Source organism: Lepus europaeus, chromosome 20, assembly GCF_033115175.1.
Source record: "Lepus europaeus isolate LE1 chromosome 20, mLepTim1.pri, whole genome shotgun sequence".
Classification (NCBI taxonomy): domain Eukaryota; kingdom Metazoa; phylum Chordata; class Mammalia; order Lagomorpha; family Leporidae; genus Lepus; species Lepus europaeus.
This window is the reverse complement of record NC_084846.1, coordinates 3754802-3772591: the sequence shown is the minus strand read 5'-3', so window position 1 is coordinate 3772591 and position 17790 is coordinate 3754802. Positions and strand designations below refer to the sequence as shown.

The 17790-nt window shown below is 39.0% G+C and overlaps 1 protein-coding gene across 1 annotated transcript; it reads right to left on the bottom strand.

The window, feature by feature from the left end:
• Nucleotides 1–16052: 16052 nt before the first annotated feature.
• On the bottom strand, nucleotides 16053–17032 carry LOC133750020 (vomeronasal type-2 receptor 116-like). The gene is given in 2 exon segments (XM_062179407.1): nucleotides 16053–16138; nucleotides 16141–17032. Coding segments are annotated over 2 exon segments (978 nt in total).
• Between the last annotated feature and the right edge of the window lie 758 nt (nucleotides 17033–17790).

Genomic DNA, 17790 nt, shown 5'->3' with positions numbered 1-17790 from the left:
AAAAAAAAGAAAGAAAAAGAAAAGAAAAGAAGAAAAAAAAAGAAAAAAGTTCATTTATTCATTCTGTTTCTATATAGCAAAACTGAATGTCAAAAGTACCTTGCTATAATTAGTAATCCAATGTAGTTTTTTCACTTTATGTTGCTATATGGGCAAAATGTTGAAATCTTTACCTAATATATACTAAACTGATCTTCTGTATACAAAGAGAATTGAAAATGAATCTTTACATGAATGGAAGGGGAAAGGGAGCGGGAAAGGGGAGGGTTGCGGGCGGGAGGGAAGTTATGGGAGGGGGGAAGCCATTGTAACCCATAAGCTATACTTTGGAAATTTATATTCATTAAATAAAAGTTTAATAAAAAAAAAAGTACCTTCTGTCCACACACACACACAACCACACACACACAATCTGCATGTATTGGTTGGTGGTCCTGTCCCTAACGATCAAGCTACACATCCGTTTTACACTATACATACTTGCACTAACAACGATAAGGAAGCACTTAGTGGACTCCTTCAGGTCCCATTGCTGATGATCCTAACACGCGTGTGGGCTGGCCAGTCCGTCATGCATGCGGCCTGATGACAGTACAGTCAGGCGTTTGTGTCAAAACCAAAAAATGAAAGAAAAAAAAACAACAAATTCAAAACTCACCCAGATGGGTTCTCGTTCGATTTGTTAGGATAAATTGTCATAGCTGGTTTCCTGAAAACAAACGCGTTTAAAATTGGTTTATGTCAGGACGCCGTGCAGTGAGACGGTTGAGGGGTGAGCTATTGAGACGTAGGCCCACTGCAGGATGGTCCTCCTGTCCCTCTGTGCTCCGGCCCACGGTGACAGCCACGCAGCCTCGTGGCACACCCGCCTGCGCTGGCTTAGCGTCTGCTGGGCTGTCACCATTCACGCAAATTTTTAATGAGACACTTTTCCCAAGGGAGCATCTCTGGACTCTCTGTTTTAAAAACCTGCAGCATGACTTGGAGCAGGCAGAGTAGGCTGTGGCTGTGGACTCCAGCACAACCGTCAACGTGGCTGTTCAAGAAACTACAATCACGTCCATTCCAAGTTGTAAATGTTGGTCTTTTTTTTCCAATAAAAAGACCATTAACTTAAAAAAAAAGAAAAGCATATATTCTTAGCAAAAATGTATTAAGTAATTACATTTCATCTATAAGGATGCTGAACACTTGTGAGAGAGGAGACAAGCATTTTATAAACCTTTAATTTGATCATAATAAAATTTTGTTTTGCAGTAGAAATATCCTTAATTAGCAGATGAAGAACAAGGCTTGTTGTCATAAACAGGTAGAAGCCAAAGTCAGGATTTTATCTCCTATATGTCTGTAAACAGTTCTCATTTTCCTTCCAATATCCACAGTGACCATGTAATTGACATTCCAAGCTGGTACACTTTTGACAATAAGAAGAAATGATATTAATGAATATTTAAGGATTATTGGCATAAATTGGCTGTAGGAAGCAAATCAGGATGTGTGATCATTCTAGATAAAAAAAAAATCTGTTTCGGGGCCAATGCCATGCCTCACTTGGTTAATCCTCTGCCTGCAGCACAGGCATCCTATACAGGCAGTGGGTTCTAGTCCCTGTTGCTCCTCTTCCAGTCCAGCTTTCTGCTGTGACCCGGGAAGGCAGTGGAGGATGGCCCAAGTGCTTGGGCCCCTGCACCTGCATGGGAGATCAGGAGGAAGCACCTGGCACCTTGCTTTGGATGGTGTAGTTCTGGCTTTAGTGGCCATTTGGGGGGTGAACCAATGGAAGGAAGACCTTTCTCTCTGTCTTTCTCTCTCACTGTATAACTCTATCAAAAATAAGTAAATAAATAAAAATAAAAATATCTGTTTCACATGTAGACACCCAGTGATTTCATAATTTGTTCTATAACCATGCATAGCATGTTTAGTTTGGTACATGAGAGGTACTCGGTAAATTATTTGATGCATAACCAATATTTTGTTCAGTATATCCCAAAATTCATAAGGTTTAGCTTTTCCAAGTTATGAGATATAAATCATGTGAAATAAGTTATATAAGTAAAAAAGACTGAATAGAATTTTGATAACAAAGAAAAACATACATTCTTTTTTTTAGAAATGAATTTATTTTTTATTAAACTTTTATTTAATGAATATAAATTTCCAAAGTACAGCTTATGGATTACAATGGCTTCCCCCCGCCCATAACTTCCCTCTCACCCGCAACCCTCCCCTTTCCTGCTCCCTCTCCCCTTCCATTCACAAAAAGATTCATTTTCAATTCTCTTTATATACAGAACATTAGTTTAGTATATATTAGGTAATGATTTCAACAATTTGCCCCCATATAGCAACACAAAGTGAAAAAAATACTGTTGGAGTACCAGTTATAGCATTAAATAAGAGTGTACAGCACATTAAAGACAGAGATCCTACATAATATTTTTTTTAAAAAATTAATTAATTTTCTATGCCATTTCCAATTTAACACCAGGTTTTTTTTTTCATTTCCAATTATCTTTATATACAGAAGATCAATTCAGTATATAATTAGTAAAGATCTCATCAGTTTGCACCCACACAGAAATACAAAGTGTAAAAATACTGTTTCAGTACTAGTTATAGCATCACTGCACATTGGATAACACGTTAAGGACAGATCCCACATGGGATGTAAGTACACAGTGACTTCTGTTGCTGACTTAACAATTTCACACTCTTGTTTATGGCGTCAGTAATCTCCCTAGGCTCTAGTCATGAGTTGCCAGGGCTATGGAAGCCTTTAGAGTTCGCTGCCTTTGATCTTATTCCAATAGGGTCATAGTCAAAGTGGAAGTTCTCGCCTCCTTTCAGAGAAAGGTACCTCCTTCTTTGATGGCCCCATTCTTTCCACTGGGATCTCACTCACAGAGATCTTTCATTTAGGTCTTCTTCTTTTTTTTCTTTTCCATGGTGTCTTGGATTTCCATGCCTACCATACTCTCATGGGCTCTTCAGCCAGATCCAAATGCCTTAAGGGCTGATTCTGAGGCCAGAGTGTTGTTTAGGACTTCCAGAAAATTTTGATTTCTCTTTTAATTTATTCTATGACCCATTGTTCATTCAGGTGGTAGATCTCAGACACGAGCAGCTTCTCTACCAGGCACATTTATTAGCAATGCCACCCAGAGTGAGTGCCTTAGATCTAACACTGTCCTCAGGCCATTCTCTATCATGGGTTTTGGCTGGGGAAGGCAGGGGCGGGAACAGGGATTGGGGCTGGAGTTCCATTAGTCTCACTCATTTCAAGATTCTCAGAGGCTGATAAGGATATCAGATTAATAGAGTGGATATAAAATATGTCCGTCTCTCTCTCTCCTCTCCTGAAGGAGTAGAGAGCAAAATAAAATGGAAAGGGAAGGTTGTGAAAAGCAAAAGAAGGGAAGGACCCCCAGCCTTCAATGATCTGCATTCCTACAACTTCTGTGTACATTTTTTAGAATTCTCAAGAAGATTAACCAATTCAAGCACACACTCACTTGCAGTCTGAACCACAGTTGACACATAACTCAATGTTGGACTTATCAATTAACTGCCATTTTATCATTTGGCCTGGATAAAAAAGATAACGAGACCATGTCTGTTTCTCGTTCCAGGAAATAAAGGGGGGAAACCCACCCAGTACCAGGTCTCCATCTCTGTAGACACTTGGCCTCATGGAATTTTTTTAACTAATTAATTAATTAATTAATTAATTTTGACAGGCAGAATGGCCTTAAATGCAGGAGGCCATTCTATCATCTCTGCATTGATGACCAAGACTTGGTCATGTACACTCTTTCAGGGAAACTCTCCAATTTTAGCCAACAACCCAAGACCCAGAGGAAAATACACACACTGTGGATATCATAGTGTGTCACACAGTGCCTCGATCATGGAAGGGTATGTCATCCCCAGCACTGTTTGAAAATTTGCTTTTCCTTGGAAGTTGCTGAAGCTGTAGGAAAGGCATACTTGGAAGGAGAGAGAGAGCACTCAAATGAGAGGTGAGAGGTGCATGTGTACTCAGAGGTCCTTATTTTTCCTCAACTCCCTATCCTAAAGGTTTCATTTTGGTAGAAGCTTAGTTTTTTGTTTTTGGTGGCCACCATCTCATGAGTTTAAATGATGAGAAATTGATTGTCCATGCATCCTTTCAACAAATTGGGCATTGTTTTAACTCAATCAAGAAAAGTGTATGAAGTAGTTGCAAGGGTGGCTATGGTATGGACTGTTCTGGAACCCATCCCACGGAGGTTTGGTTGCAACATTATGTTAGCTAATTGTAGTACTTCGATAACATAAGCAAAACATGGATGGAGATGTTTCTATGATTTTTGTGTAGGTTGCACTACTGTGTACATAAGGATTAAGTTTTTTAAAATAATTCTATTTAAATTCAATAAATGAAATTCAAGTTGTGTTTTTGTTCAACAATTACAAATCCATCATAGATTTTTCAGAATTCACAATTTCTGTTTATAGGCACCTTGTATTACCTGGTAGGCCCAAACTTACAAAAATATATAAATGCAATTCTATGTATACATATCACTCAGGTTTTCTTCTGTCTCTACCATTGGACTATTTTATGAGACTGTGATTCCTTTTGGTATTATAAATTCAGGATATGACCAAAAAGAAAACTTCCAAATCTTCTCATTGTTTTGAAATTATCTATAGCGTGAGCTAACCCTTGTCTTCTGGGTCATAAGATGCCTAATATAGGGTATATCAGGAATATATTGTTGGAACCCTTTGACAAACTCACTTCTTTTTTATTTTTAAGATTTACTTATTTTTTTATAGAGTTACACAGAGAGGAGAGGCAGAGAGAGAGAAAGAGAGAGAAAGAAAGAGACAGGTCTTTCCTCCAATGGTTCACTACCCAGCTGGCTGCAATGGCTGGAGCTGTGCCGATCTGAAGCCAGGAGCCAGGAGCTTCTTCCGGGTCTCCCACGCAGGTGCAGGGGCCCAAGGACCTGGGCCATCTTTCACTGCTTTCCAAGGCCACAGCAGAGAGCTGGATGGGAAGTGGAGCAGCCACATCTCAAACTGGCACCCATATGGGATGCCGGTGCTGCAGGCCAGGGCATTAACCCACTGCACCACAGTGCCAACCCCATAATTCATTCTTTTCTAAGGATTCTTTAGTACAGAGAACATTTCAATTAATATTACTATGCATAAAAAGAGAAATTAGATGGTGAAAGAAACTTTCTAGGATAATTTTTACATATGGTTATTTGCCTTTTCCCCAGATTTTAATTCCTCCAACTAATTTAATTAATGTGTTTGTCCCATGTACATGGATATAGAAGCTCTTAAATATATTCTACATGTAAGCTATGGTATCAAATACCAAAGGGATACATTTCTTTTTTTTTTTTGGAACACGTTTGTTCCTTCATATAGTATATTCACAGTTTCAAAATGGCAGTGTTTCATTTTTAATATAAAGGCGCTTTTCTACTTTGTCACATTGTATTGTATATATTATCCTTCCACATGAATCTGAAATTTTCTCCTGTGGTATAAACAAGTGTTCCTTTTCCATACACATCTGAACCAAAATTGGATTTCTGATCACAGAGAGGACTCACTTGTGGGACACTAAACAGATCTGGTGCAAAAATTATGCTGTGGATCCATTGAGTAATTCAGTAGTTGAGTAATAAGAGTGGTGAATTAAATTATTTAAAATCATTTTGCTGTACCCAATGCCATTTCAATAATCAAAGTGATTGGTTTCAGTTCACAATTGATCATAATGATAGGATTAAGAGTCAAAGGGATCACGTAAGTAAGACTAGTGTCTGATAATACTACTGATAGAATTAAAAAGGATAGAATGTACCAACATGGGAAGCGGGATACACAGCAGACTCATAGAATGGCAGATGTCATAAACAGCACTCTGGCCTCAGAATCAGCACTTAAGGCATTCGGATCTGGCTGAATAGCCCATGAGAGTATTTTAGGCATAAAAAGCCAAGACACTCTGGCAAAAAAAAAAAAAAAAAACCACATGGAAGATCTCAGTGAGTGAGATCACAGTGGAAAGAATGAGCCATCAAAGAAGGAGGTACCTTTCTCTGAAGGGAGGAGAGAACTTCCACTTTGACTATGACCTCATCTAAAGAAGATCGAAGTTGGCGAACTCAGAAGGCTTCCATAGCCTCGGCAACTCATGACAAGAGCCTAGGGTGATTACTGACACTATAAACAAGAGTGTCAATTGTTAAGTCAACAACAGGAGTCACTGTGCACTTACTCCCCATGTAGGATCTCTTTCCTTAATGTGTTGTTCAATGTGAATTAATGCTATAACTAGTACTCAAACAGTACTTTACACTTTGTGTTTCTGTGTGGGAGCAAATTGTTGAAATCTTTACTTAATATATACTAAATTGATGTTCTGTATGTAAAGATAATTGAAAATGAGTCTCTTTTTTAAAACTTTTATTTAATAAATATAAGTTTCCAAAGTACAGCTTATGGATTATAATGGCTCCCCCCCATAACTTGCCTCCCACTCACAACCTCCCATTTCCTGCTCCCTCTCCCATTCCATACACATCAAGATTCATTTTCAATTATCTTTATATACTGAAGAGCAATTTAGTATATATTAAGTAAAGATTTCAACAGTTTGCACCCACACAGAAACACAAAGTGTAAAATACTGTTTGAGTACTAGTTATAGCATTAATTCACATTGAACAACACATTAAGGACAGAGATCCCACATGGGAAGTAAGTGCACAGTGACTCCTGTTGTTGACTTAACAAATTGACACTCTTGTTTATGATGTAGTAAAATGAATCTTGATGTGAATGGAATGGGAGAGGGAGTGGGAGATGGGAGGGTTGCAGGTGGGAGGGAAGTTATGGGGGGGAATGCCACTGTAATCCAAAAGTTGTAATTGGAAATTTATATTTATTAAATAAAAGTTAATAAAATAAATTAAAATCATTTTTACCCTAGTGATATAATTTGCCATTATGATGGGTATATTTTTCACCCCTGGGTTATTTATAGCACTGATAATCAACTGAATATTGAGTATTTTAATATTTTTCCAAAATATGAATCTGTCATCTATTAAGTTCTATACTGTGCACAAAGTTGGAAGAAAAATTGAAGGCTCAAGAACAAATACTTGTAAATTCCCATCTTATTATAAGCAACCAGAAATATGCTAATATAAAGAATCCATGTAAATGTTCAAAAAAAATATACTTCTCACTGATACAGTACAACATGGGTAAAAAATAAAATATTGGGCAGTGAAAGAAGCTCATCCCAAAGGCTGACAAAATGAAACAGAGATTCTTGTCTTCCGATAAGAAATTAATTTCAGTCATAAGATGGAACAATAATAAGCAAGGCAGCAAGGTTGAATGAGCTACTGCATGCATCAGAATACCTAGGCACATTTCAAGACAGATATGTGCATTGTTATTAGTGGTCCTGGGTCTCAAAATTCATCCATGCCAAGACCCCAGAGTTGGGTCAGAGAATGTGCTTATGGGGTGGGCACAAAAATCTTGATGCCTGTCCTCTGCCTCTGAAAGCCTGGGGAGCAAATGGAAGATTCTATGGAAGGCACAACAGGGGTGAGGACCTCTGCTTTCATTCACCTGACTTTCTGCCATACATTTGTCAGAATTGCCAATAGGGACAGAACACACACAGGCACAAACATACACTCACCTGCAGTCACAAATGATACTTAACACATACACACATCCTCGAACTTACCAAGATGCTGACACTGTATTTACTGGTTTGACATTAGAGTCTGGTTGTATCTCTATCTGTAGACTTTCTGGGTAGACATTTACCCTCAGATAAATTCGGTAGCTGCAGATCAACATATCCAGTGAAGTGTGCAAGAGTTGGAGTTGCAGGCAAAGAAAATACAGAGATGATGACATGTCAAGATCTCCCCAACATAGAGTCAGAGACAAGAGTGTCAGCTGAAATGGGGAGAACGTGGTGTAGATACTGTCGGCAGGGTCTGCCCTCTGGAGGGTGAACTGGTCTCTGTACAGGGCACAGCCAAATCACAGGATTACTGTGTCCACAGCCTACAGAATGCACATCAGTGTGGTGATCCAGACAAGGACACAGCTCTAAGCCAAAGGGAGAGATTTCTAAGTCAGTCACAGTGCTGAGACCTTGCCTATGTGTCTCTGTGATCAGAGCAGATCAGAACTCTGTGTCCTTTTATTGCTCTATCCCTCTCCATCCCAGGAAGCCAAAGAAACCCCCAGCCCTGATGCTCTGCACCTGTGACTGGGAAATAAATTGTAAAGGCTGTGTGGAGGGGGACATCTGTACATTGTCTCTCCTGATGCCAGGATTTGAATTGTCCTTGTGCATGGTTCTGACTTTTCTTCCCCAGGATGTGTGAAGGGCTGACTGTACCCGAGGTCCAAGGGGATTTTTCCTCTCCTATTGAACTTACCAGAGTATTGGAGCCTCCTGCCTTCTAACATCTTAAGTTATGATTGTCAGCAGGATTTGTCTGGGTCTACAGTTTCTGAGCACAGGACCCTTTATTGGAAAAGGGCTTGAACTGAGAGATTTGGAGAGGATTTGCTTTCCGAAAGACCCGGATATCTGACAAGAGGCCTTTGGGGGACCACAGGACTGGATAAGTGGCTGAAGTGGGAGGCAACTCTGGATGAGAGGATGGCACTATGAGCATGGTGTGGTCAGAACTAGACATATCCTGACCATCTCCTTGGTGTGTAGGAAGGATATCTACTCTCATCCCTGTCCTCGAGAAAAGCAAACAATGATTTAGATGTTATTGAGAGCATACTCATGCCTGGGCACACTTGGTAGCCAGTCTCAACAGAGGTGAGCCAGCCTGCACTGAGCTGGAGACACACAGGACACAGGCAGTCAAGCAGCCTGTAAGCCCTGCCCATGGTCATCCATGTCCCTGAGCCCCATCTCTATTTAAAATATATGTTTGTTTTACCTTAGAGGTTACATAGAGAATTCTAAAAGTATGCTTCCCTCTGTTTCTATAAATTGACATCTAAAAATGGTTTCGATAACCAGGTTATCTTAGTAGATTTTAAACAAATTAAATTTCTATGATTCAACTGGGTGGAAATGCATTACCTTAATGTTTAAAATGTTTACCTTATTTCAGTACTGTCATTTTTAAGAACAATGGAAGTTTTATTCAATTTTTAGTATTTGTGTAAGTGTGAAAGATTCTGGGGTGAGTGTATTCATTAGCAAAGCAATTAAACCACTAGAGAATATTATCATTGTTCTATATTATTAATGATTATCATTACTTAGTTTTAGAAAACATTTTTTAAAAACTTAATATAAAATGGCTTATTTAAAAGGCAATCCATTAAGTAATGTCATGTAAATGTCATATCACATGAAATACTACTATACTGGTTATACTTTATAAATTATACTTGCCTAGAAATTTAACACTCAACATATTTATATTTAAATATTTTGTATATTTGGGTAGCAGATAGTTTTGTTTCTTCAGTATCCTCATTATTTTCAAACACTTTTCACTTGGAAGTCACTTCTTTTGGGGAGTGTCTTTTTAGTTGCTTTAAGTTTTGGAAACTTTCCTAAAATATGAATAAATAAAAACTAAAAGTTTTTGCTCAAATAAACATATATATTACTGCATTTTCCTCAGAACCATTTGAAATATCCTGTGCACTCAGACGAGCTGAGGTGCATACCCAAACTTGTATTTTTTACAAGAATTATCAGAACAATCTGTTCATAATACTGAAACTGTGGAGACAACACAAATTGTCATCTGTGAATGGTTGAATAAGTTGAATATGGGAAATCCGTAAGATTGAATGTTATAGAGCTAGAAGAATAACGAAAGATACCTGATATAATTTGGGTGAAATGAAAATGTAATGCCATGTGAAAGAAGCTAGATCTAAGAGGTATCATATTATCTCATTCCACTGCTAGGAACTGTCCAGAGCAGGTAAACACATAGCAACTAAAGGAGATGAATGGTTGCATGAAGGTAGTTCATGCAAGTTTGCAAGTGGCTGCTTAGTGGAGAAAGGCTTTGATTATGGGGTGATGCAAAGGGTTAGCAATCTACAAAGACATGATAATTGCACAACTCTGTGAACATACTTTATAAAAAGTCAAAGTAGAATTTGAATGTGAAAGTACTATAATACCACATCCTTGTACAATATTTCAGCGCTTCCTATTGGGGATGTGAATTTCACCTCAATAATAATAATTGTCCCCTGGAATAAGAACTCTAAGCAAAGGCAAAAAGAGAAAGTGGTCAAATGATGGAGGACACAATTATAGAATCATTCCTATAATCATGGAATCTACTTATATTTGTGATGAAGATACCATATCCAAATAGCCAGGCAGTGATTATTGTCTAAGATATTCATGAGCCATACAGCGTCCAAATGAAGAATGCTCAAAGATTACTTATATCTTGTGTTTGTGAAAAAAAATTCTGCTTAAATTATAACCACAAAATGATAAATTCATGACCTTCCGGGAAGCAACATAAAGCAGGTATAACTGAGGCATGTTTTCAAATATGAACATTTATAGCACCTAAATTGATAAACAAAAAGGAAATTAATTAGTGTTCATATTTTCAGGGATAGCCCTATCATATAAAATGACATTGCTATTTATAAGTGGATGGTCTGCTGTGTTTCAGTCTTAACAGCAATTCCTTTCACTTTATATGAAAATATTTCTAGAATGCTTTGTGTTTTATGAGAGGAAGTGAGAGAAACAGAGACAAACTGAGAGATGGTTGAGAGACCAACCTTTCACTGCTTCAACTCTCAGTGCCCACAGTGGCACAGGCTGGATTAAGGCCAGAACCAGGGGCCAGGAAAAAAATTGACTGACAGGACCCAATAGCTCTGTGTAGTTATCACTCACTCAATGGGTTTTTTTCCCCCCTGGGAATCTGTGGTCAGGAGTCAGAGCCAAATTAGAAACCCAATTATTGTCATGTGGGACAGGTCATAATAATTGCTAGGCCTAATTCCTAGCCAACAATGGTTTTTAGTTTTGCTTATTTGACAGTGTTGAAAGGCTACGTCACTTTGTACTGATCTGCACACAGGATGCTCTGCCCTGCATCTGTGGAGAAAAGGAAGACTCAGTGTTCCCATTTCACAATTCTCTCCTTTTTTCCTGTTAGGGAAAATGGTCAGCTTTGCAATGTCATGATGAGTCCACACTGCTCTGATGTATACCAAGAAAAATTTAGGATATTTCTACCCTCTTGACCCAGGGACAATGCTCATCTCCCTTGGAAGAAACTGTTTCAAGGAAACTCCTTTTCGATGGGGCTCTGTGGACTCATCCTGTTGCTCAGAGATTGTTTTTCAGTGTTTTAATTTTTATAAAATGATGAATTTTCTGTATTTCTTATGGGCATGGATCCTTCCAAACCATCCTCATACTGTCCCTGGTGTCTTTCTCAGGAGAAACCTTTTATTCACTTGGGTTAGAATATTTATCTGGAGTCATCAGTGTTAAGGTTTTTCTTACTTATCCCCAAATGGTGACGACATATATAAATGATGTCTCATTCCTGGGACCTCCATACACTTTTCAGTACTCTAATTTCCTACATGGACTCATCTTGTCAGCGCTTCCATATAAATGTTGTGATACTCTGATTGAATTGAAAGGAATTGTAGCAGGTTTTCTTTCGGAAGTTAAGTGGGATTAAGTAGTATTTTCATCATGTTACTGAAAGTCAACTAGGCACTCTTGTTAACCTGAAAGCATGACCTGTCCACTGTTTTCGCTCATGTGAACACCACATTGCGCACCACATTGTCTCACCTGAAATAATGCAATTCTGCTGCTATAGCATGAAAAAAGTCTTAGGAACAGGGCAGTTGGTGAATGTCTCTCAGTCAAATGTTCATTAAACAAACAAAAATAGGGTCAGTGTTGTGGCATGGTAGGTAAAGCCACCAACTGAAATGCCAGCATCCCATATGGACATTATTTGTGTTCCAGTTGATCAATTTCCAATCCAGCTCCCTGCAAATAACCTAGAAAAAGCAGCAGAATGTGGTCCAAGTACTTTGGAACCCCACACCCGTGTGAGATACCCAAATGAAGCTCCTGGCTCCTGGCTTCTGCCTGGCCCAGCCTGGCTCATTGTGAACAATTAGATTCTCTCTCTCTCTCTCTCTCTCTCTCTCTCTCTCTCTCTCCTGTTCTCTGAATTTTTGATTTTCAAATAAAATAAATAAATCATTTTTAAAAAGAAAGAAAATGGTATTAATACGTATGGCTACACTGGCAGTAAGACTCCTACTCTTTTTTTATCCTTGGTTCAAGCAAGAATACAAGCTTCAGGGACTAGAGTTGTCATATAGGAGGTAAAGCAACTGCCTGCAATGATGGCATCCCATACAAGCGCCAGTTCATAACTGTCTGCTCCTCTTCCAAACTAGCTGCGTGCTAATGTGCCTGGGAAACCATCAGAGGAAGGCCAAATACTTGTGCCTCTGCAATCCCCGGAAGAAACTCCTGGTTTCTGGCTTTCTTCTGGCCCAGTTCAGGCCACTGCAGCTATCTGGGGAATGAATCTGCCCGAAGGAAGATTTTCTCTGTCACTTCTCTCTCTCTCTCTCTCTATTAGGCTCTCCTTCTCTCTGTAACTGACATTCAAACAAAAAAGTAAACATATTTTGTAAAAAAAAAAAAAAGAAGCATCTATAAAAATTTGAGGAATCTCACAATTCTTTTCAATGCATACCCTTTACTTTTTATAGAATCTGTAGGTGCTTCTGGCACCTGTCTCAGAGACACATTGGACACACATAGGCAAGTGTACATTGTACAATGGGTTGGTGTATGATACTTTAGTTTTCTTTCTTTCACTAACTTACAGCATGTTGAATATTTTCACAAAATTTGTAGTCACTTTTTTGTGATCTTCTTCATGAGGGAAATGATATATAGCTTTTTTGAAGTTACTGAAATGAAAACATTTCTAGACCTAAGATTATGGGAATTGAAATATCCTTTTGGAAGAATTCAAATTATTATAAACATATTTATTAAGCATTGAACAGTGAAACTATTTACCAATGAGATTTAGTACATTTTTGAATTTCTCAAAACAATCGGCTTTGATATTTAACATTCCTTAAATGTTTGCCTTTGGCAAAGGTTTTTGGGGTTACCAAGTTGCATCATTTTTAGGATGTTGTGTCTCTATATTTCACCTTGTTTTTTCCTTTTATTCTTTTTTTTAAGCTTTTATTTAGTAAATATAAATTTCCAAAGTACAATTTAATGATCACAATGGCTTTTTCCCCCCATAACTTCCCTCCCACCCGCACCCCTCCCATCTCCTGCTCACTCTCCCATTCCATTCACATCAAGACTCATTTTCAATTACTTTCATATACAGAAGATTAATTTAGTATATATTTAGTAAAGATTTCATCAGTTTGCACCACACAGAACATAAAGTGTAAAATACTGTTTGAGTACTAGTTATAGCATTAATTCACATTGAATAACACATTAAGGACAGAGATCCCACATGAGAAGTAAGTACACAGTGACTCCTGTTGTTGACTTAACAATTTGACACTCTTGTTTATGACATCAGTAATCTCCCTAGGCTCTTGTCGTGAGTTTCCAAGGCTATGGAAGCCTTTTGAGTTCACCGACTTTGATCTTATTTTCTCTTACTATATTATATATATATATCCAAAGGACAAAGTAGTGGTATTCGTTATGTATACTGCACACCATGCACAATGTCAAAGATGTAGCACAGAAAGTAATTCAGTATTCCCATCACAATTCATGTGAAGTAGCTCCCTGATTGTCAATTGTGTATGAGAAAGTTTTGCTTTCAAGCATTCTAGATATATAAAGGGAGCCTTAACAAACACAAATATTAAATTTTTTGTGTAGACATTATTTCTCAAATTGAGAGAGTCTCGTCCTGCAAGGGGTGGGAAAGAAGAATACCAGGTAGAATCAGTGTCAGAGTTGAGCTTGAGAGGATGAACACCACCGACAACAACTTACACAAAATTTAATCTATTTGTCCCATGTACATGCATATAAGAATTACTAAATATATTCTACATATTAATGATGGATTCAGATAAAGTAGTAGTAAAATGCAGACAAACCCATCTATAATTCAGGAAGAAGTCATCCTCAGTATCTAGTGATATTGCTTTCAAGAGGAGCATAAGAGTTTCCTCTGCAAATATGCACATGCTACATTGGTGATGTAGAGTCTTGTCAATGTACACATTGTGAAATAATGCTTCTTCATGTGGGGAAGGTGTGGCAGCAACATGGGGCCCTGTTGTGGAGGAAGCCACCCCCATACTGCACTCTGTCATTCTGAGCACAGTGATGACATTTCACATGACCATTGCTTTAAAGAGAGTGACTGCTTGCTAACAGCATGGAAGAAAACAGGCAAGATCCCCACATGCTGTGTATGCTTTGCAGTTCCAACTGTGGAAGGCGTGAACATTGGATGTAGCATCATCAGGGCAGTGGTCTTTCCCTTATTTTATCTCCATGTCTCTGAGGAGCACAGCCCCCTCTCTCAGCAACCACTGTTATATGCTCACTATGAGACTACTGTAAGTCTTTACTGCATTGATCACTTACAACTTTGGTGTTCATGTGTTACCATAGCATAATATGAGTTACCTTGGAAATACAATCAATTTCCAGTCCAGAACCCTCCAAAGCTACTGTGTTCTGTGTTTGGCAGGGATATTTTTGAAATTTTTACTAAAATAAACAAATATTTTCACTGCATTTTCTACAGAATCATTTGAAATATCCTGTGCAGTCAGACGAGCTGAAGGTGCATACCCAAACATATATTTTTACAAGAATGCACATACAAGTTGTTCATAATACTGAAAGTGTGAGACATCCAAATTGTCATCTGTGAATGATGGAATAAGTTAAATGTGGGAAATCCATAACATTGAATGTTAAACAGCTACAAAATAATGAAGGATACCTGCTATAATTTGGGTGAATTGAAAAAGTAATGACATGTGAAAGAAGTTAGATTTAAGAGGTCACATATTATCTCATTCCATTGCTAGGAACTATTCAGAATAGGTAAACCCATAGCAACTAAAGGAGATGAACGTTTGCATGAATTACATTCATGGAGGTTGTCAAGTGGTTGCTTGGTGGAGAAAGGCTTTGATTATGGGGTGATGCAAAGGGCTACGATCTACAGACATGATAATTGCACAAACTTGTAAACATACTTTATAGAAAATCAATGTGGAATTTGAAAGTGAATGTACTGTAATACCACATCCTTATACTATACTTCAGTGATTCCTATTGAGTATGTGAATTCTCCCTCAATAATAGCATCATTGTCCCCTGGAATAAGAACTCTAAGCAAAGGCCAAAAGAGAAAGCTCTCAAATGATAGAGGACACAATTATAGAATCACTCATATGTAATCGTGAAAACTACCTACATATTTGATCAATATAGCATTTCAACATATCCAGGCGGTGATCCTTTACTAACAGGTTTGTGTCCAAAGAGAAGAATGCTCAAGGATTAGTTGACTCTTGTATTTGGGAATGAAATGCCACTTACATTATTACCACAAAATGAAAAATGCTCCATGAAGTTTGGAGATTCAAAATAAAGCAAGTTTAACTGAGACATAATTTTAAATATTAGCACTTAGAGTGTCTAACTTGATAAACAAAAATGAAATTAAGTAGTTTGTATATTTTCAGTGATAGCCTTATCATATAAAGTGAGATTGCTGTTTATAAGTTGATGGTCAGCTCTGTTTCAGTTTTAAATTTTTTTCAACTTTTATCTGATAAATAGAAATTTCTGAAATACAAATTATGGATTACAGTGATTTTTAGTTTTTCTTATTTGACAATTTTGGAATGCTATGTTCCTCTTGTTTTCATTTACAAAGGTTGAAAATGTGAAGGAATTCCTAAGAAAAAATAATTTAGGATCCTCTTGAACTGCTCTGATTTTTTAAAGCTTTCAAAGAATTTTTATCGGGTTTTATGAGAATAACATAGCATTTGAGTCAAAGATGCAGCCCAGGATACCTGCACTGGAGGCCAAGATGGAGAAGACCTCCACAGCCACCATGACCTTCCCCTTGGTGCTGTGGTAGACAGGCAGGAAGGTCACCCAGACACTGCAGAACACCAGCATGCTGAACGTCAGGAACTTGGCTTCATTGAACGTGTCAGGCAGATTCCTGGCTAGGAAAGCCACAATGAAGCTCGCCAGGGCCAAGGAGCCCAGGTAGCCCAGGACACAGTAGAAGGCAGTGACCGAGCCCTTGTTGCACACCAGGATGATGTGGCCAGGCTCAGAGTGTACATCTATGTCAATAAAGGGGGGAGAACTTCCCAACCAGATGCCACAGAGAGCCAGTTGGATGAAAGAGCAGATGGGAATGATGAAGTTAGAAGCTCCTATTACCAGCAATCGCCTCATTGTTCTCCCAGGTTTCAGAGCTTTGAAGGCCAGAATCACAGTGATGGTCTTGGCCAGCACAGTGGAAACAGCCACTGTGAACACAAGGCCAAATGCTATTTGCCGGAGGAGGCAGGTGGCTGTGTTGGGACGGCCAATGAAGAGTAAGGAGCAGAGGAAGCACAGGAGCAGGGTGATGAGCAGGATGTAGCTGAGGGTCCTGTTATTGGCCTTGACGATGGGAGTGTCTCGGTGCCTCACAAAGACCCAGAGGACCGCAGCTGTGAGGACAGAGAAGCACAGAGCCATGCAGGCCAGAGCCATCCCCAGAAATTCCTCAAAGCCTAAGAAGGTCATCAGCTTGGGGAGGCAGTGATTTCTCTCCATGCTTGGGTACTCTTGATCTGCACACAAGATGCACTGTTCTGCATCTGTAGGGGGAAAAGCACTTAAGTAAGAAAAAATCTTAAGTTTTCCCTGTTGAGCAAATTTCTGCATTCCTAACCCAGGAAGAATTCTCATCTACAGCTGGCAAACATTCCACCAAACAAAACCTTTAGCAGATGGCAGGGCCTAAATTGCATCCTCCTTAGGTTCACTGATGAACATGGATGCTTCCTGTCGGGGCTAGAGCTCAGGCCCGACATGAGCTGCAGCAAACTGAGGCTGCCCTTTGCCTGACCCTGTTTCCTGGAGTTGTTGTTCAGAGGCACATGCAGGTGTTCTAGACCTCTAACTGCATAACAGGATGTTATTGAGGTTATCGGTTGTTTGAATTTTATGTAGCCTTTTGTTTGTTAGGCCATACTGATTCTGTGTAACTATCTTCGAGCTTGTGGGGCTGGGGGTATATATACTCATTTCTTGCTGTGTTTGGGGCCAGTGGTTGAAGAGCCTCTCAAGAAAGCGGCCTCCGGTCCCTTGTTGCCAAGCTCCCTACCTTGGCTTGAAGGCTTCAAGGCATTAAACGCTGATGAACGGACCGAGTACTGTGTCTTCGCTTAGTTTGTCGAGTGGCCACCGACAGCTGGTCCCGTGACTCAGATTCGCTTCAACCACAGGTAAGCCTCTGAAGAGGGAAGTCTGCGGCCAATAGCCATGGGGAGTTAAGGGAGGTGGATTAGCACGTGTAGGGCGTGGGAGCCTAGGGTTTGCCCTGGGAGCCTCTTAAATTGACCATGGGGAATACACAATCGCATAAGAATGTAAAGAGGATAATTAAGGCCTTGCTGAAAAGTGCCAGGATGCCGGTTGCG